Consider the following 20542-nt stretch of genomic DNA (forward strand, 5'->3'; position numbering starts at 1 on the left):
TTGCATCAGTCTATGCAGTGATGTGACCATGTTCCCCCCTCTCTCCCCCCCCTAGCCTGGAAGAGTGGTGACGCTGATTGAAGATGATGACGTAAGTGGCACTTCCTAATAGGCCTTGAAGGGATACTGTGTGTATCTGTTTGTCACACCCACAGACATTAAACAGAACCTTTGACTTTGGGTTCCACATTCAACACAAAATAATGTCATTGTAAAAGATTGAATGACTGGTCTAACTGATACTGCCTCCCTTGTTCCCTCACAGGAAAGCACTTGGGGAGTGGCCTTCGAGGTGACTGGTTCCCAGGTCGAGGAGTCTCTCAAGTACCTCAACGTGCGTGAGGCGGTGCGTGGCGGCTACGTCACCAAGGCCGTGGAGTTTCTCCCCGAGGGAGAGAACCAGGCTTCCGTCCAGGCCTTGGTCTACATAGCCACCTCTGACAACCCTCTGTACCTGGGGCCGGCCAGCCCCGAGGAGATCGGTGCCCAGATCGCGGTGTCCCAAGGGAAGACTGGCCACAACCTGGAGTACCTCCTTCGCCTGGCCGAGTTCATGAGGAGGAGCTGCCCTGAAGTGGACGACTCTCACCTGTTCTCCATCGAGGCTTCTGCCCTGGCCCTAATGCCCTACCTGTTAGGGGCCTAGCAAGCCCTCCGTACCCTTCTATCTAAACTAGTGTGCTATAATCATACATACTCTGAGGCTTACCATCAGTCACTACTCAAGTCATGAAGTTATTCCTGTTGTGTGTGGTACATTTATGGAATCTTGTTGTTATAATCTGATTATGCCATCTACAGTTTATTGAAAAGCCATTGTAACATAAGTGAATAGGTACAAAGCATGGTGCCTTGAGTTGTATTCTGCCACTAAATGTTCTGTTTTTCTTGGCATGGTGTCATGTGACGTTTTGTGTTTGTAATCCCTTGATGCGATTTGTGTATTAATTGTCAAAGTTGAATACGCCGATCCTTGTTAGTTCTGGTTGACACCACAGTAATACATTCAAATAAGCTAATGTTTATCTGATCAAATTAATGCTTCTCATTTGCACAGTTCAGATCCCCGTCCATTCGTGAGAACAGTAACTAATATCTGGTGTTTTGTTCAATCTTAACTCAAACGTTGATGTGTCAGAGTTTCAGTACACCTTTGTTGTAAAAGGTTGCTTTTGGCATGAGTTTCCATCTGACATAACAGCAGACCCCAATAAAGAGTCAGAAAAAAAATATTTATTGGAGTTGAGTTTTTCCTTCCATTCATGATTTCGTAGTGGTAGCCAAATAAGGTACCTCAGTAAACCTGATGAAGTATGAATTGCACTCAGTTTAAATACACACATGGCTGTTTTTATTCCTACCTGTGAGAGGCAAGAGACACATCGTACAGCAGTGGAGGTCTAGGTTGGAAATAAACACACAGGGAGGGTAGGGTACGGTTGTGATGACCTTCTAGGGTGGTCATAAAACAGAAATGTCACCTGGCACCAAGCACATGGCCTTGCTCTACAGTACACACTCTACTGGACGGTGTCACCTTGTCAGCCTGACCCAGCGTATACACACACACTTCTTCATGTAAACGCACACACCCCTCTCCAAACATCGGCTAGAGCATACACACACACACACACACCCTTTCCAAACATTGGCTGGTGCACACACACACACACACAACATGCTCTCAAACATTGGCTGGAGCACCGTGTCCCCTTGGGAGTCAGATGTTATCTAGGTTCACAGGCTTACATAACCCCTCACCAGGAACTACTCAGGCCCAGGAAGTCCTGTGTTTATAAATGGCTGCACTCAAAGATCAAAGGGCATGAGGAAGGACATGCTAGAACCTCTAGCTCAGCAGGAGTCTATGTTCTATGGCGTATGTTCAGTCGGTAGCATACACTATGTATACAGTTTACTGGTCGTATACTTATGTATGTTTAGTGGAAACAAAACAGGAAGACCCATTTAGAGTCAGAAAGTTGTTAAATATATATTATTTTTTTTAAAGCACAAGTAACCTACAGTACAGTACGCTCAGCTCTGGACAGACACAGGAATCGGAGACCCAAACAGCAGGCTAGCAGCAGCCTCACCCACATAGCCAGAGGGCATGTGAACTCATTCTATAAGTATCTCTGACATGGTTACTGTACAACCCCAAGAACAAACCTGACTGGCACGTGTACAGCTACGTGGCAGTGAAACTATGACGTAATACAGTATATTGCACTTGGATTTGGAAAACACATTTCACAATCAAAATCATTTTAATGCACCATAAATATTAGGAACACCATAACACAAAATGATCAAGCAGTCTGTTTTTATTTTGAATTGGCTTTTCCTGTTAGTAAAATGAGTTTTTTTTTTCATATGTACATAATGACCTATAAAAATAGACAAGCAAATTGGGGGAAAAACAGGGAGAAATGTTGCCCTCAATACTATTTACATCAATAGGACAACATCAAATGTCTTCACACAATCCAACAGAAAACAAAGAACAAACCAATAAACTATACGTAGTGATCACCTTGAGAGCCAAACCCAAAACATCACTGACATCACAAAGAATTATGCGCTTCTTGTCAGAAGTATAACTCGGTTTCTCTGTTTAAAAATAAAGATGGCTTCAATACAATTTACAATGTTCACAATTGTCATAAATTACCCACTTTTAACTTAAACTATGGTACATTGTACATCCAAGTATTTTAAGTCTGAATGGACTCAGATTTTTTACATACAAATCAGCAACACATCTTTATTAAGCAGTGCTCACCAATTCAGATTTATTTTTTCTTCCATTTTCCACAAAATTCCCATTTGTTTTTTTCCTCATCAGACAAAATATATATTATTGTTCCTCCTTCATCTCATTATATTGGGGCTCCATTACATTACAGAGAAAGGCATTTCAAAATGCCGTGCATTTACAAGTCATAATTGGTATGGGTTCTCGTTGGTAATACAAAAATAAGAGCTTTATTACAAAAGCAGTCCTGATTAGTTGTTGGTATGCATTCACATTTTGTTCTGAAATGCAGTGTAGTTGAACAGTAATGCAGCATACATATGATGACAACATGACTAAAGTGGTAAGCATTCATTACAACTAAAATAAGTGTTTTCAGTCTAACAGATGAAATGCTCAGTGCGGGTGGAGAAAACACCTTTGGCTGACTCCGTAGGAGAGCACAGGATTCTTGAAGCCCTTGACGCGTTGTGTAATTTTAATGTCTCACTTGTCGATACAACGTCACAACCATTGTACAATTCTTAGACCTGTGTGTCACAAACATTTAAAAAAAGTCTAATTTGTCTTTTTCACAAAGCACTTGGAAATACTCTGTCACAACGCCAAACAAACACTGAAGGCAGTTTCTGTCCACTGACAAAGGACACATTAAAATAACTGACAGAAGAGGTCTGGTGGGAGGGATGGGGTTGAGATTTGGACCATACGAAAATCTTTGTGTGTGTGTGTGTGTGTGTATGTACACTGCAGGCACAGTGTAGTACGCTTCATGATTCTACCGTGTCTTTTTGCCCTGTTGTTGCTATGATAGCGTGATCCTCCAGGTAGTGTGACACTGGCCAGCTCTCTGTGATGATTGGTTAAGAAACAGGAAGTCACATGGGGTCACAGTGAGAGCAGGTCAGTCCACTTGTTGTTTGGATGCAGAGGATCCATGCAGAAGTGTCTCTGTTAGTCTGTGGTGTGTGTGTGTGTATGTGTATGTGTATGTGTATGTGTGTGTGTGTGTGTGTGTGTGTGTGCACGTGTGCTATCGTGTCCCAGGACCGCCGGGTCCCTTGCCCTTCCTGGCTGAGCCATGGCTGCTGTGGTGGTGGCTGTGGGCTGGGTGTTTCTGAGGGCTGGGGGTCAGAGCGCCCGCTTTGGCCTGGGGGGAGGAACTGCTAATGGGGGTGAAGGCAGGGGTGGTACCAGACCGACCCAGAGAGGGCTTCAGGGGGCTGGCTGCAGGCAGGCCCGCTGGAGGGAGGACAGGGGAAAACATGAGTGGCTCATCACTTCCTATAAAGTCAGCACATCAACAGAGCATGTCTCCAATTATGTTCACTGACACCAGTTCACAGTAATAAAGCAATAGTGTTGACACTGCCTGCTAAGCCAATCTGGGGTAATGATACATGCTGCTGACATCTTTATGACCGTAGTAGTTAAACATAATTAAGCCATAATTAAAATCATTATGTGTGTGTGCGCGCATGTGTATAAGTGATTGTGTGTGCGTATATGTGGCTAAGTAAGTGAGGATGTGTGTGTGTACTGTATATGTGTCTGTGTGTCTGAATGTATACATGTGTCTCTGTGTGTGTGTGTGTGTGTGTGTGTATACATGTGTCTCTCTGTGTGTGTGTGTGTGTGTATATATGTCTCTGTGTGTGTGTGTGTATGTGTGTGTGTGTGTATACACATGTGTCTCTCTGTGTGTGTGTGTGTGTGTGTGTGTGTTTGTATACACATCTGTCTCTCTCTGTGTGTGTGTGTGTGTGTGTGTGTGTATATATATATATATATTATGTGTCTCTGTATGTGTGTGTCTGTGTGTGTGTCAGGGTTTCCGTTAACCGGTAATTACCGGTCTTTGTCCGGTAAAATTTGTTGAAGTCCGACAAATTGAAAACTCGTCGGACATAATGTCCGGTGAAAATAATTCCCTCTAAGCACAATTTGAATACAATTCGCTATAGCGAATTGTATTCAAATTGGCTTCGGGCCACCATTTTCAGCTGAGCACCAAACACACACACACTCATACACACACAACACTGCCCGAGAGAGAAGGACCCGCCCCCTTTAGTTAGCCTATAGGCTAAAGGGGGCGGGTCCTTCTCTCTCGGGCAGTGTTGTCTGTGTATGAGTGTGTGTGTGTTTGGTGCTCAGCTGAAAATGGTGTCCCGAAGCGGAGCGCCTTAACTTTATCGCACAATAACAAGGATAACAAACGAAACGGACAACATTTACACTAAGATGGAGACAAACTTCAGCGATATGATCTAACAGCCGGTCTTCAGGACGACATACAGAGCTTACAGGGCTATCCCCTATCTATCTGACAAAAGGCATAGCTGTAACATCGAACGGAAATTAGCCTATACGCATTGCAAGTTAATTTAAAGCCTATTTATTTTCAAAGAGTTTTATTCTATTTTATTTTATCTGATAAAAGGCATATGAACGGAAATTAGGCTAGCCGTGTCACGCCAGAAGCCTACATGCTTGCACTGTTCAATAAAATGTTATACATCTAGACATTGTGGTATTTCTTTATATACATATCCCCAGCCTGCCTATCATTTGTTTCTCAATAAACAGTTATGTTCTCCTCATTGTCATACTCCCGAGTCTGATTAAGTATGATTTGACAGGCAGCTAAACGAAATGCCTTCCCAACCAGCGAGACCTGGTTATAGAAATGACGTTGTTTTATTGATAAAAAATAAGGGTAAAACTGGAAAGAGAAAATAGAAAACTCACATTAATCCCAAACAATTTAACAAACTTCAGTTAACGTAATGTGGAGTCCGTTCATTGATCGATGCTGTCTGTTCAGTTCCCAGTGAGGCGCCCGTTCAGCGCTGGACATAATGGCATAGCGCGCATGCGAATCATGTTATATTATTATATATTATATAGCTCGCATCTAATCGTATCGGATGAGAAATAGACATTAAATGGCATATATAGGCCGCTACACAACAGTAATCACCGCGACAAACAGCTATATTATATTTTAATATGATGACCGGAATAATTCACGTTTGTCCGGTAAATCGAAATCTTCCCGGACACGATGTCCGGCGGCAATTTTTTCTAACGGAAACCCTGGTGTGTGTGTGTGTATACATGTGTCTCTGTGTGTGTGTGTGTGTATACATATGTCTCTGTATGTGTGTGTGTGTGTGTGTATATTCCCTTACCTTTAGACACACTGTACCCATAGGCTGCGTATGCAGCTGCTGAGGCGGCAGCCGCCCCTGCCATCGCTCCTGCCATGGCCGCCGCGCTGCCGGCCGTCGACTTGCGCCCGCGCCCCTTCCCCGCCGCCTTGGCCCCTCCTCCAGAACCCTTGGGCCGGCCTCGACTCCGCCCAGACCTGCCCCTGCCCGGGCTCAACGTGTCCTGGGCTGAAACGCCTAGAGAGGGATGGGGTAAAAAGAAGGGAATCACTACTACACACACACACACACACATCCTGTCACAATGAACTGTCACTCTTACAGGTGTTGTGCCTAAACACTGATACTCCCTCCCTCCCTCCCTCCCTCCGTCCCTCTGTCTCACTTCCTCACTCCCTCCCTCTCTCCCTGTCTCTCTTCCTCCCTGCCTCCCTCCCTCCCTCTGACTCTCTTCCTCACTCCCTCCCTCCCTCCCTCCCTCCCTGTCTCTCTTCCTTACTCCCTGCCTCCCCCCCTCCCTCCCTGTCTCTCTACCTCCCTCCCTCTGTCTCTCTACCTCCCTCCCTCCATGTCTCTCTTCCTTACTCCCTCCCTCCCTGTCTCTCTTACTTACTCCCTCCCTCCCTCTGTCTCTCTCCCTTTTCGTCACAGGGTTCTGATCCAGACGCCGTGGTTCAGACTGGGCCCCGGTCCCAAAACCACATTCTAAAACCTGACTCCCCTGTAGTGGGCCCGGGTGGACCCTCGCAACCACAAACGCTTTCTTTATGTGTGAATACGAAAGGAACACACACAAACAGAACCTATCCCCGTTGGATGTCCGTAATACCCCGCTCCTCTCTCTCCTCTCCCCCTTTCCTCTGCTCTCCTCCTCCTCCCCCTCCTCCCCCCCCCGCCCCCCCCCTCTCCTCCCTCTTCTGCTCCCCGTTCCCCAAAAACAGAATCTAATGCTACAATCCCACTATGGAGTCCTCCTCCCCCTCCTCCTCTCCAGCCCACAGACCCAGTGACTACAGTCCCTGTTAGGTCCAGTCATCACTCATTCTCACTGACAAGAGCCAGAGTTACCCTGACAACTCCAAACGTCTCTGTTTATTCCAGAACGTGATTTGTGGGATTTTGTGATTTGTGGGATTGCAGGGATGCTAAACACTTCCAAAATAAGGCTGAATAAAACACCGAAAGGGAGGAACATACTTAGGAAAAACCACAAGGTTGGACGCTATAAGTAGCCTATGCGGGGATTGCAACTTGCAGGCCCAGCTTTCAGCAACATCAAATATTAGCTCATATAATCAGCCCTTGAACGCGGAAAAAAGCACAGACGCGTCTCTCCTGCCGTGCAGACATCATAAAACACACACTGAACCTGATAGCTAAGGGAACATGATGTTCTAACGTTCTACACTTCCCCTCTGGTTCTGTTTACACACAAATCGTGACCTTCAGCTCAAGTCACACTGATGATTACCCCTGTCAGACAACACCACCGCCCTACGCATTCCTGCACTAACTCTGACGGAGATGGAAGCCAAGGGTAAGGCTTGCTCAATGGGTATGTGAAAGTGAATTATTAGTACGCACGCACACGCGCACACACGCACGCACACGCGCACACACACACGCACACACGCACGCACACGCGCGCACACACACACACACACACACACACACACACACACACACACACACACACACACTTCCCTTCGGGGGAAAACACTGACTGACTGACTGATTGACACGTTCCCTCTCACCGTTCATGTTGTCGGAGACGGACCCGGAGACGGAGACGGGAGAGTTGGTGGCCCGGGACTGCGGGGCGGAGGACACAGGGTCGTCCACGATGACCAGCATGTCACTGCTGCTTTCGTCCGCGTCCGGGGGCAGGGAGCCTGGCTGCAGCTCGCTGCTCAGAGAGATCTGAACACGGGGAGGAACACACACAGACACACAGCACTGGGGGGTCAGCACATCACAGGGGAGAAAGGGGGGGGGGGGGGATACAGTAAAGGATAGGAGAAGTAAAGGACAAAGAGGTAGAGGCAGAAGTTAAGAAAGGGGGAGGTGGAGGGAGGAGTGAGGGGAAATTGGAGGTAGTTGAACAGAAGTGACAGGAGGATGATGAGAAAGAGAGATTGTGAGTACAGTTTGTGGATGTAGGTCAATGAGTCCTTTCCCTCCCTCCCTTCTTTCCTCCACCCTTTTGCCCCCCCCCCCCTCCACCATGTGCTTCCCCTCTCTTTCACCCTAACCAGTAACCACGGCCCTCCCAACTTTCCTCTCTAGCTTGTTCTATTCCCCCTCTCTCTTTTATCGCTCCTTTCTTACCTCCCTGAAGGGGCTGGGCATGGCTGAGTCCATGTCCCTCTCTCTTTCTGTCTTTTCTCTGTTCTCTGTCTACCCATCCCTCTCTCATTCTTTTCTCTTGTTTCTACGCCTCACCTCCCTGAAGGGGCTGGGCATGGCTGAGTCCATGTCCCTCTCTCTTTCTGTCTTTTCTCTGTTCTCTGTCTACCCATCCCTCTCTCATTCTTTTCTCTTGTTTCTACGCCTCACCTCCCTGAAGGGGCTGGGCATGGCTGAGTCCATGTCCCTCTCTCTTTCTGTCTTTTCTCTGTTCTCTGTCTACCCATCCCTCTCTCATTCTTTTCTCTTGTTTCTACGCCTCACCTCCCTGAAGGGGCTGGGCATGGCTGAGTCCATGTCCCTCTCTCTTTCTGTCTTTTCTCTGTTCTCTGTCTACCCATCCCTCTCTCATTCTATTCTCTTGTTTCTACGCCTCACCTCCCTGAAGGGGCTGGGCATGGCTGAGTCCATGTCCCTCTCTCTTTCTGTCTTTTCTCTGTTCTCTGTCTACCCATCCCTCTCTCATTCTTGTCTCTTGTTTCTACGCCTCACCTCACTGAAGGGGCTGGGCATGGCTGAGTCCATGTCCACGCTGATGGAGTCGTCCCCGTCTGCCTCGGCTGACAGGTTGGAGTTGTCTGCTGACGGGGCGAAGGGGATGACCAGGTTCACCTCCTTCCTCTTCTTAGGCTCACCCTCGTCCTCTTTCTTCCTCTGAGAGAGAGAGAGAGAGAGAGAAGGAGAGAGAGGGAGAGAGAAGGAGAGAGAGGGAGAGAGAGAAAGAGACAGAGAGAGAGAGAAAGAGAGAGAGAGGAAGAGAGAGTAAGAGACAGAGAGAGAGACAGAGGGAGAGAGAGAGAGAGAAAGAGACAGAGAGAGAGAAGGAGAGAGAAGGAGAGAGAAGGAGAGAGAGGGAGAGAGAGAGACAGAGAGAGAGAGACAGAGAGAGAGTGAGGGAGAGAGAGAAAGAGAGAGAGAGAAGGAGAGAAAGAGAGAGAGGGATAGAGAAAAAGAGAGAGAGACAAGGAGAGAGACAGAGAGAGAGAGAGAGAAGGAGAGAGAGAAAGAGAGGGAGCGAGAGAGAGAAAGAGAGAGAGAGAGGAGAGAGAGGGAGAGAGAGAAAGAGAGAGAGAGATAGAGAGAGAGAGGGAGAGAGAGAGAACAGGCTTCATAAAGTGAAAGAGTAAATAAAGAAGGTGGCTAAAAAGGAGGGAGTATGTGGGGGTAATAGTAGAGGAACTAAAGCCTTCAAAAGTTGAGATACCTCCACCCGTACAAGCATAACAAAGCACAACCATGTTTGGTTTTTTTCATATCATTGTTATGTCTATTTTATGAAATGGATGGTTGTATACAAATATTTAGCTGAAAAGGTAGTAGGGGGTAATAGTAGAGGAACTAAAGCCTTCATTTGGACCTCCCCAAAACCAAAAAAACTGAACATTTTGGACAGTAGGTTGTTCCTAATGCCCTATGCCCTACCGCAGAGCGGTGACATAAGGGTGACATCAGGGTGACGCGTACCTTCTCAGCGTACTTCTCCCTCTTCCTCTTGCGGTCCTTCACCTTGCTACATTCCTCCAGGTCCCTCTTCTCGTCCTGCCTCACACGCACTGCAACAAACAAAGCCAGATGAATGTGTATGGTAGTGTGTGTGGGTGTGTGTCTGTGTGTGGGTGTGTGTGTGTATGTGTGTGTGTGTTTGTAGCCAGTGACTCACATTTCTTCTCCAGTTCGTCGTCGTCCAGTAGCAGGCTGACCACCTCCTTGGGCTTGAGTGTGTCTGGTTTAAAGTTCCCTCCTGAGATCACCATCCTCTGGATCTGAGAGGGAGACACACACACACACACACACACACACACACGGTCACTGTCTGGCCTGCTGCCCCCCTCTCACTGGCCTGCTCAATCCAACCCTACTAACCAACCCACTCCCACTGGCCTGCTAACCTACAACGTTAATAACCACTGAGTTGATAGCAAATCAGCAGTCGGCAGTCTATCTAGTATGCAAATGTGAAGTTGCAAATATAAAGTATGCAAGTGTGTGTGCGTGTGTGTGTGTCACCTCGCTCTTCTCCTTGGCCCTCTGCAGGATCCTCTCCTCGATGGTGCCCTGGCAGATGAGCCGGTAGACAGTGACCTGCTTGGTCTGACCCAGACGGTGAGCCCGGTCCATGGCCTGCTGGTCCACTGTGGGGTTCCAGTCACTGTCATAGAAGATCACCTACGCAGGAGAGGCAGAGATACCCATTACACACACACACACGCACACGCACGCACGCGCACGCACGCACGCACAAACACACACACACACACACACACACACACACACACACACACACACACACACACACAGACACACAAACGTGTACTGTATCTTTACCACATCGGCTGGTTTGGTGTGTCTGTGTGTGTGTACGTGAAAGAGAGATGGAAAGCCAGAGCAGGACTCACCGTATCAGCAGCAGTCAGATTGATGCCTAGACCTCCAGCCCTTGTACTCAGCAGGAAGACAAAGATGTCCGTTCTGAGAGGGAGAGAGAGAGATAGAGAGAGATAGATAGAGACAGTTCATTGTATCTAACTGTACATACCAAAGAGGGAGTGAGAGAGTTATAAAACTGACAAGAGAGAGAGTTGAAGAGTGTGTGTGTGTGTGTGTGTAAATGAGAAGCGTCAAAGTGGGAACATGTTCGGGGCCTGACAACTGGAGACATTTCAATACATCACACTCCCTCTCTCTCTCCAGTACACTCCCCACAGTGGGAACCAGAGCTGCACGGGCCTACAGAGAGCTTCACTAATGCAAACCAGAACACATACACACACACACACGCACAAACACACACGCACACACACGCACGCGCGCACGTGCACACGCGCACGTGCACACGCACACGCACACGCACACGCACACACACGCACACGCACACACACACACACACTCACCGGCTCTGGAAGTCAGCCACCATGTCTCTGCGCTCTGAGATCTTGGAGGACCCGTCCAAACGCATGTAGGTGTGCTTGCGGTAAACCATGTACTCCTGCAGGGGGGTTATGAACGACAGCAGTTAGTGGTCCAAATAGTGGGACGTTGAAAAGACATCCTTTGTTTTCTCCTCTTGTTGGGTCAAAGGGGGGATTTTTGAGTGGGTCCCCCACAGAACAGAACGTTTGGGAACGGTCGGTTCACACTACAGTCATCCAACTCCTGGGGAATGCATGGAGACCAGGGTTTCTCAACCTCCCGGTCTGCGGGACGCCGTTGGCCAGCTCACCAGTGTGATTGAGCAGAGCTGACGTTGATTTAACCAGTTGGCAAAATCGGGATTTCACTTCAAGTGATCTGAAACGGAGGAGAACCACAGCAGACCAGAGTCCCTGATGCTTACGAGGTTGAGAAACACTGGTCTTCGACCCGCAGTGTGTGTTTGTGTGTGTGTGTGTGTGTGGACTGGGAACCTGGCTGCTCTGTCACTTAGTAAGCTAACATTTTCAAAGGCAATGGCCGAACCCCAACATGGAACAGGGTCCCACAACTTTGTTTGAGAAAACACTGACTGTCCCCCCTCACTCTGTGTGTGTGTGTGTGTGTGTGTGTGTGTGTGTGTGTGTGTGTGTGTGTGTGTAGCTGCACTCTGTAATGGCTTGTGTTGGTGTAGGAGTGATAGCTGATGGTAGAGGTAGACGGTGAGGAATCAGTGTGACTGACAGTGTGAACCTGACAATGACTTGATCTGTTGACCCCCATCCCCCCCACCGCCCACTCACTCATTACCCTGTTCCCTCCCTTAAGAAGTTTACACACGCCATATCAATCACTTCACTCCCCCTTGTCTGTCCAAACCCAACGCCCCCCCCCCCCCCTGCTGTGCCACCCACCCACAGCAGCCCCCCCCTTAGTGACTGGCTCTGTTCCTGCAGCCACATCTGGTCTGAGTGAAGAGAACATTAAGAACGTTAGCCTGCAGCTCGCGCGGCTAGTGACACTAACCGTGTCTGATTGGGTCCACGCTAGTTTGAGCAAACAGGACATGACATCAGAGGGAGTGCTGCCTCCCCCCCATCCCCAACCTCCCCCCCTACCTGTCTCACCCCCCCCATTTCCCTCCTGTGAGTACTGCATGGCCTTTGCGCACCTCTCCCCTCTCTCCCTTGCTTCCTTATAGTTCAACATCTTGGCACTCTCCCTCCTGGCCAATAGAGCGGCGCCATACCGACACTGAGCCGTAGGTCATTTAGGGCTTCCTCTCTAGACTACCAGTCGTTACTGTCGAGACCCGGATCGCGTTCACAACCACAACTGCTGTGTTGCAGTCATGTCTCTGATCGCTTTGTATTGTGATCTGTCTGGACCCTCTGAAGTGTAGCTTTTGTAAAAAAAAAAAAATGCTGCAAATGGGGTTATTTGAAGGATCAACACATGTAAATGAAGCTGTCTGTCGTCTGTACGACTTGGCTGTGATCCTCGGTTCATGTAGCCTTGTTTTGTCAGAGCTGGCAAACAGCTAGCATTGGCCTGGCGTGCCTGCTGATGTAGTCATCTACAAAGATGAGAGAGAGAGAGAGAGACTTGGCGGCCATCTGCGGGGAGAGAAAGCGAGACGACGTCATCTGTCTCCGGACCGCCCGGAGCTCGGAGATCAATGAGATGTGATGTCACAAAGACAGTTTGACGACCGGCGACGAAAACAACAACGCTAATGACAGAGATTAGCATCAGTGGCTCACCCCCCCCCCCCCACCCCTACAAATCTAACGGGGGTTGTGAAATCAACTCCAGATGGAGCGATCTCTTACAGGACAAGCCCATAGAGAGAGAGGGGAGGGGGTGGGGGGGCGCACAACTAGTGACAGATTGGCAGAAGTATGATTCCATTCAGGAGTCGCTCAACCTCAGATTCAAACCATCAGATTAGACGCTGTCTGCTCTGCCCCCTGTTGGTGACTTGATTGTATAATCAATTTGAGAGCACAGATGGGTGTGGTGAAGTATGAAAAGCCAACCATATGCAAGCCGTTTGACAGGCATGTTTTTCACCAACTCTAGCGTTATCTACAGCTCTGTAGGTGGCCATTTTCCACACCACTGCCTTATTCCCGTGACCGTTACTTGTATCCAATGTCTCCCAGTGCACGGGAAGACCGCCTAACCACCTGTGTAGGGACCACTGTTGTCGCCAAAGCCCCTCGCCATGGAAACAGAACCACGATGAGAGAATGGGGAAGGAATTCCTGTTGGCTTCGCTGAGGAGCTTCCCAGACCTGGCGGTGATGTTGCCGTTAACGCGAGAGAGCAACAATACCGATGGAACTAGGAGTGCCATTGTTGTTCCAACGGGCCTGCTGGAAGCGCCCTGTCAGTTCCCACGCCTGGCTTTCAGCTCAACAAGAGGCCAAACAGGAGGGGAAAAAAAAAATGTTTGTTGTGTTCTCTTTCTTGTTCGTTCCCTCTCTCTCTCTCTCTCTCTCTCTCTCTCTGAGTGCTTTTGTCCCTCTCTTTCTCTCCCTTCCTCCATGTTTCCAGTGCAACCTCAGGGCCTTGCCACTCCCCTCCCCCTTCAACCAGAACCTTCTCCCTCCTCCCCCTCTCCCACTCCTCCCCCCATCTGGCTGCCTCCCCCTGCAGATGAGGCCTCACTTATTAGCCCTGACCTGTTAATTAGCCTCTTAATGAGCTCCCCACTAACGAGGGAGAGGCTGACGAGCACTGGATGCTGTACCTCGACGCCCTCTAGTGGAGGACGGGGGAAAGACTCAGCAAGGCCAAATAAAACAACAGGACCAAGACGACAAGAGAAAACATGAGAAACAGAGAGAGAATCGGGCTGTATAACTTGCCCTTGTTTGCCCTAATGACGGCAATCACTGAATATATAATTTGCTACTTCCAACCTCTGAATTTGAGCAAATAATGGATAATAAAATAACATTTTCACTATTCTACATTACACTTTTTTTTTGTCTTACGGTTGGTGTGTGTGTGTGGCGTCTCACCTCCAGCAGGTCGATCATGCGGGTCATCTGGGAGTAGATGAGGACGCGGTGGCCCTGGCCCTTCAGACGGCAGAGCAGCGTGTCCAGAGTGTGCAGCTTCCCACTGTCCGTGATCAGGGTCTCCTTGTCTGAAACGCAGGGGCGGAGGGGAGGACAACAGTTGAGCAGATTGCTTAATAGGACTAGGTGTTACAATCCCTGAAGATTCAGCATGCAACTTACCTTATCTTAACTTTTATATATATATATAAAAAAATATATATATAAAAAAATATATATAAAGTACTTCTGAACGTATTTATCTTTCTCTGAAGAAAGTGAACTTATAGTCCACACAGAGCCTGTCTGACAAAACATTATGGAGGTTGCTCTTTATTAGGGGACTCAAATATTCAGAGCAAATACTCCCTCACCAGGAGTCCATGCCAGTCGCATAATAAGCCTTTTGTTACCAGAATTGTCAGTTGCGTGTCAAGAGAACAGAGTAACAGTTCATCAGGATCCAACGCGATTATCCAACACCTAATCAATACGAGTCGTCCTGTAAGCCCCTACAGAGCCAGATAAAGAGCCTGTCGCCAGGGTAAATCAGCTTTGAGATCAATCCCTGTTAAAACAATCCCTGGTACCTAGCCTACACTGATCCGTTACGTCAGGAAAATCCCGCCCCTCCCTCGCTTGGCACTGCTGACCAGGCAGCTGAACGAGAAGTGAAGTGATGAGGTCATACCGCACAAAGACAGAAAAGTAGGATTTATTCGTCTTATCGCTGATGCCGGGTCAGATATGTTTTTCCCCCATATCCCTAATGGATCAGATAAAGAACGGGTAATCTGATCCTAGATCTGTGGTTAAGGGCCACTCCTACCTCAAGCCGATGAGGTATTAACAGCATCCAACACAATGACACAAAAAGGGAGGGGGGGAGGCTGTAAGTCCCGTCAAACCGATGAGAGCCCACGCTATGGTGACTGACCTGCAGGTCGTGACCCCGGGTCCCAGGATGTGAGGGCAGGGTCAGGGTCGGGGTAGCGGCGGCAGGGCCGGGGGGGGGGGGTAACAGGGGGAGTCCCGATGGGAGATTCAGGCTTAGCTGCCTCTCTCCCTCACTCTATTGAAGAGTGGTTCCCAAGCCTTTCTGTGATGACACCGACTTTTCGGTGTACTATTAGGGACCTGTCAAGTAATCAAAGCTAAACCCCTGGACCCTGTCTTGAGCCATGACCCTAAAGAAATAAGCAATGTACCAAAATGGCCCCCTGACCGACTGTTTCCAAAACACCTCCACAGAAAACAATAGTTCAATCAATTCCATCAGCGTAGACGTGGAGTGCCAAAACCACAGAATTCATAGTTTGAAGACTTTGGCTGCAATAGAAGGACATTAAGGCCAAAACCAGATCCCAGAGGCACACTGGCCACTGTTCCACCATGTTCCACGGCTCCACCATGTTAATGTGCACTTAGGCTGAACCCTGACCTCTCAACCCTAACCCCGGAGAGGTCAGGCGGGTGACTCTGCTGAGGTGTTAAAGAGAAACTAATGGAACAGATGAACACTTGAGCTCTCTGGGGGTGGGGAGGGGGGGCGGGGAGGAGAGGGGGGGAGTACTGCGGTCACCCCTGGGTCACTGTGGTGGTGCAGAGCTTTACTCGCCAAACGCTGACCGGGCAATTACCACATAGGAGTCCACTGGGCTGGTTGTGGGAGAATGTGGGAGGGGGGGGAGAAAGAGGGGGAGACACCAAGGAAGAGCGAGGGGAGAGGGAAAAGAGGGAGGAAAAGTGAAGGAGGGCCAGACGGAGAGAGAGGTGGTTGGGTACAGATACAGTGTGACTGTGGCGGTTGGAGATGTCTCGGTCTCTTCACCATGGAGCCACCCTGACCCAGGCATGTGTGTGTTCATCTCCAGAGCTCAGTGTGGTTTTTGTATGTATGTGTGTGTGTGCGTGCTTGTGTGTGTGTGTGTGTGTGTGTGTGTGTGCGTGTGGTGGGGGCGGGGGGGGAGTAAATGCACCACAGGCCCCCATGACAAACACCATGCCCCACCATCAAAGGCCTGTAATTGGCTTTGGCGTCAGGGGGAAAGGAGAGAAATGGAGAGAGAGAGAGGGGGGGGAGAGAGAGAGAGAGAGAGAGCAGAGGAGCAGGAGGGAGGGAACTGTAGTCACATCAGGCTGATATGACTGTTGGGCTTGCAGTTTAGGAGCAGGGTGAGGACAGGGTGAGGCAGGAAAGGGAAAACAAGAGGGACAGATGAAAGAAAGGGGGGGAATTGGTAGAGAGCGAGACAGAAAGGGGTAGACAAAGAGAGACAGAAAGGGGTAGACACACAGAGACAGAAAGGGGTAGACACACAGAGGCAGAAAGGGGGTAGAAACACAGAGGCAGAAAGGGGTAGACACAGGCAGGGGACTGTGGTCGGTCTAATTTTCCTACGTCTCTGGGTTTGTGAGTGACGGTGGTGACGTGGTGGTTTGGGGGCAGACGAGCCCCCTCGTCACCATGGTGCCACCCAGACCAGCGTCAAGGGCACCAGCGCTCCTTAAGCCCAACACAAACACTTAAACATAAACCCCTGCTTTGGCACATTCGCAAAAACTCTCTCAGGCAATTGGGAGGTCGTCTTAGCTTGATTACCAGTCCGTCTCTGCGTCGCGTGGATCTGTTTCAGCTCCAGCCAAATCACAAACAAGTGCTCATGGAGTTGGCTAAAGAAAATCAGGCTAGATGTTTCACAACATCTCCAGAAGAACACCCTTTTAAGGCCTTTTTCTTTTTTGTTGGTCTACAGTGGGTTTTTTTTTACGTGTCCTTCTTTCGCGAAGAGACCACTCTCACCACATTTGAAGCATCACAACGGCTCCAACTATCCACTTTGGCTAAACCTTGGCGGCACAGCTTTCTAAAACCTCTCCAAGATTCCTAAGCATGATGGAAGTGTTACTCTAAATACCACGGCCATTTCTTTAAAAAGAAATTTGAGGACAATTGCAGTTTTTTATTTTTCCCCACCACTTTGGTGGTCTGCCTCATTCCAAGACAACACATATACTGTACAGTTGTTAACCTAATAAGCTACATGTGTTCTGTATCATGCAGTGTGGTTTTAATATTTATACAAATGAGCAAATTGGGCAAAGGCGAGCCAAGCATTCATCATGAATTAAAACAGATGGAGGGTTTGTTTCTGTGGTAATAGTTTGTCGTTAGAACTGTTGTATACAAAACAATGGGAGCAGTTGCTGACTGTCTAGGTTGGAGGTGTGCTTGATCGGTATTATTAATAAGATTAGACATTTAGCTGACTTGGATGAAAATGACGCCCTAATGAAAAACACGTTCTGTAGTGTGTGCACTGACACGCTCACCTCAATCCTGCTAGCCAGGCTCTCGGCCTCTGTATCCAAAATGGAAGGCACGGGATCACACCACACTGCCGTTTCCATGGATACTCATACAAAGCTTCACCACCTGCTCTGCCCTCCTCACCCATTCCAACCCCCCCACCCCCAATCCTCACACTCCACACTCTAATTTCTCATCCACCAATCAAATCCAGCCCCACTCCCCCCCCACCCCCACCCCCACCCCCAATCCTGCCCTCCTGCTGGTGGTTTATCCCCCCCTCCTCAGAGCTGTGTAATCCAATCCCTGTAGGCCAGAGCTGGGGCCTGACCCGGGCCTGACCCAATTAGAACCCTGCTGCCACCAAGCCCTGGGCCAGCTAATTAGCCAAGTCCTGCTGCCTGGCGCCTGATTATTCCCAACTCTGCTGCTAATTTCATTAATACTATCCCCCCCTTTCACTGCAGTTGCCTGGGCCCGGAGCACAGAGAGAGAGAGAGAGAGAGAGAGAGAGAGAGAGAGAGAGAGAGAGAGAGAGAGAGAGAGAGAGGGGGGGGGGAGGTAGGATGGGATAGATGGAGAAGGAGCAGTGGAGAGAGAGAGAGAGAGGGAGAGGGAGGGAGAGAGAGAGCGAGACATGGACAGACACATCTCTCCTCTCTCTGTAGAGGTCCTGAGGTAGATCTAAGAAAGCTAGAGAAATGGAGCTGTCTGTGTCCTGAGACGAGAGACTATCATTTCCCTGGTTAGAGCTGTTGAATTTCTGCTGACGCCTATGTGTTTTCACGGCACACATCGCCCACCATCCCCCCCCCCCCCCCGTTCTCTGAGACGTCAGCGGCCGGAGGAGAGAGAGAGTGAGACAGTTTTATGCTCGCTCTTGAGGTTTATTTGCGGGAAGCGATGCAGCGGTTGTCGGGTCCTCACCACGGGTTGGGAGGGGGGAGAACAGTGTGTGCTGTGTGAACGCTGTCATTAGGATCCATTACATGCATCACACAGGGTCGGCCTTGGGCTCTCCCGCAACACCGCGGGCCCCGGCGTTTGCCTGAAACTAATGTTTCCTTCCCCTCCTGATCCGTTCCAGAAACCTCGACTCAACAGATATGATGGGTAATATCTCCCCCTTTAGGCCACCTTCGGTAATGGACTCGGGGAGGTTCACTCAATGCCATTAAACTCCCTATATATTACTTCTACCATACCACACTGACAAAGGGTACTAGCCTACATAAGCAATCCATATGTATATCTTTCTCTCCTTTTTGGGGCATAATTGTCTTGTACAGTTTCTCCCAGTATTGGCAGAGGGGCTCAACTTCACAACTTTTAGATACTCTAAAAGACAATTATGCCCCAAAAGGAGGGAAAGATATACATAAGCCAGCGGTGGCGGTCAGACAGTAAACAATGACGGAGCAGAGCTAGCCAGTGTTGTTCTGTGGCCCTCTATCAGAAGGCCGGGGAGGCTTCCTGCCATTTTGCTGGAGAGCAGGGATTCTTTGAAGGGACAGGAAGGCAGAGCAGTGTTTCCCACAGCCTGCGGAGAGGCAGACCCAACTCAGCTCTCTCACACACACACACACACACACACACACACACACACACACACACACACACACACACACACACACGCACAAACGCATATGCACACACAAACGCATATGCACACGCACACACACGCAGGCACACACAAACATGCGTGCGCGCACACACACACACACACACGCCTGTCCTGAGGCATATGTACTCCGACCACACAATAAAGAGCGAGTCAAAAGGAGACACGGCACATCTATTGTGAGAGGACCATCATTTTGTGGCCTTGTTCCTTCTAATTACTGTAAGTGACAGAGAAGCCACACACACAGCAGGATGGTATTTTTTGCCTGTGTTTGGAATTTTTCAACAAAAAAACACTGGCGCTCTTCACAATAACCTTTAATAGCGCATAATTAGTCCACGGAATTAAAGTGACAGTTGACCCCACAGTTTGCCAGATGTCCTGTTATGGAGCCAATATTTCAAACTCATTCTGGATTAGGGGTGTACTATCCCTTTAACTAAAAGGACACACAGAAAAACAAAACCATGTTTCCCTAAGCTGCAGGGACGGAGGACAGTCAGAGAGGTGATGGTGGCACCCTGGAATAGAGGCCTCTAGCAAACAAACAGGATTGGATTTCTAAAGTATGGTCAAAACTCTCCCATCAATCCACCATATGAAACTCAAGCCACTGCCTCCATTGTTTCTTGCCCCTCTACCCACCAAGGGCATGAGTCCTTAAGGTTCTCCGATTAGATAACCAGATCAGGTCTGAGGTTTGTGGCGGTGGTACTAGTAAGCTCTGCTCACGCCACACGCTCAAACAAACAACCTTCAGGCGGCCGTTTGTTTGGAAAGGTGTGGGATTACAGCGGGGAGGGAGGGTGGGAAAATGAAGCTAACTCCTGTACAACCCTTGATGTGGCAACAATACTTCATACGGTGAGATCGGCGGACCGTTGGGTCATTTCCTTCCAAGTGCTCTGAGAAATCTGGGAGAGTGAGTAGGATGAGGTTGCCCCCCCCCCCCTCCAGACACTGATCTGAGGTCATTGACATGTTACCCACCGATGGTGTAAGGGTCAGGGTGTGGAGACGGTCAGCAGATCTGAGATCTGTGCTTAAGGGGCGACTTCGACTCCAGAGCGTGGGAGAGTGTGTGAGGCGAGGTGAGACATCACGGTCAGTCTGAATAGAGTGCTGCTCTGAGCCGCTGACACACACACACACACACACACACACACACACACACACACACACACACACAGTCTATTAGCATTACCTAACTCAGCACTGGAACAATGACCAATAGTTAAACTTCCTCGCTTTGTCCTCCCCCCTCAAAACTTCACAAGGGCTCCTAGACGGTTC

At 49.0% G+C, this 20542-nt stretch overlaps 2 protein-coding genes across 2 annotated transcripts in view; one reads left to right on the plus strand and one right to left on the minus strand.

The window, feature by feature from the left end:
- The window catches only part of chac1 (ChaC, cation transport regulator homolog 1 (E. coli)), a 1898-nt gene extending 687 nt beyond the window's left edge, over positions 1 to 1211 (plus strand). Inside the window, exons 2-3 of the mRNA XM_080543579.1 lie at positions 56 to 91; positions 266 to 1211. Of these exons, the coding sequence (XP_080399705.1) occupies positions 56 to 91; positions 266 to 646 (417 nt within the window). The 3' untranslated portion in view covers positions 647 to 1211. The remainder of the gene's footprint in view (positions 1 to 55; positions 92 to 265) is intronic.
- A 1118-nt stretch (positions 1212 to 2329) lies between these two features.
- ino80 (INO80 complex ATPase subunit) overlaps positions 2330 to 20542 on the minus strand; it is a 33514-nt gene continuing 15301 nt past the window's right edge. Inside the window, exons 27-36 of the mRNA XM_080534835.1 lie at positions 14277 to 14404; positions 11229 to 11323; positions 10734 to 10806; positions 10345 to 10503; positions 9998 to 10100; positions 9802 to 9890; positions 8830 to 8991; positions 7686 to 7851; positions 5953 to 6168; positions 2330 to 4000 (exon numbers count right to left, since the gene is read on the minus strand). Of these exons, the coding sequence (XP_080390961.1) occupies positions 3792 to 4000; positions 5953 to 6168; positions 7686 to 7851; positions 8830 to 8991; positions 9802 to 9890; positions 9998 to 10100; positions 10345 to 10503; positions 10734 to 10806; positions 11229 to 11323; positions 14277 to 14404 (1400 nt within the window). The 3' untranslated portion in view covers positions 2330 to 3791. The remainder of the gene's footprint in view (positions 4001 to 5952; positions 6169 to 7685; positions 7852 to 8829; positions 8992 to 9801; positions 9891 to 9997; positions 10101 to 10344; positions 10504 to 10733; positions 10807 to 11228; positions 11324 to 14276; positions 14405 to 20542) is intronic.

The sequence above is a fragment of the Nansenia antarctica genome (assembly GCF_963989245.1).
Source record: "Nansenia antarctica genome assembly, chromosome: 1".
Classification (NCBI taxonomy): Eukaryota; Metazoa; Chordata; class Actinopteri; order Argentiniformes; family Microstomatidae; genus Nansenia; species Nansenia antarctica.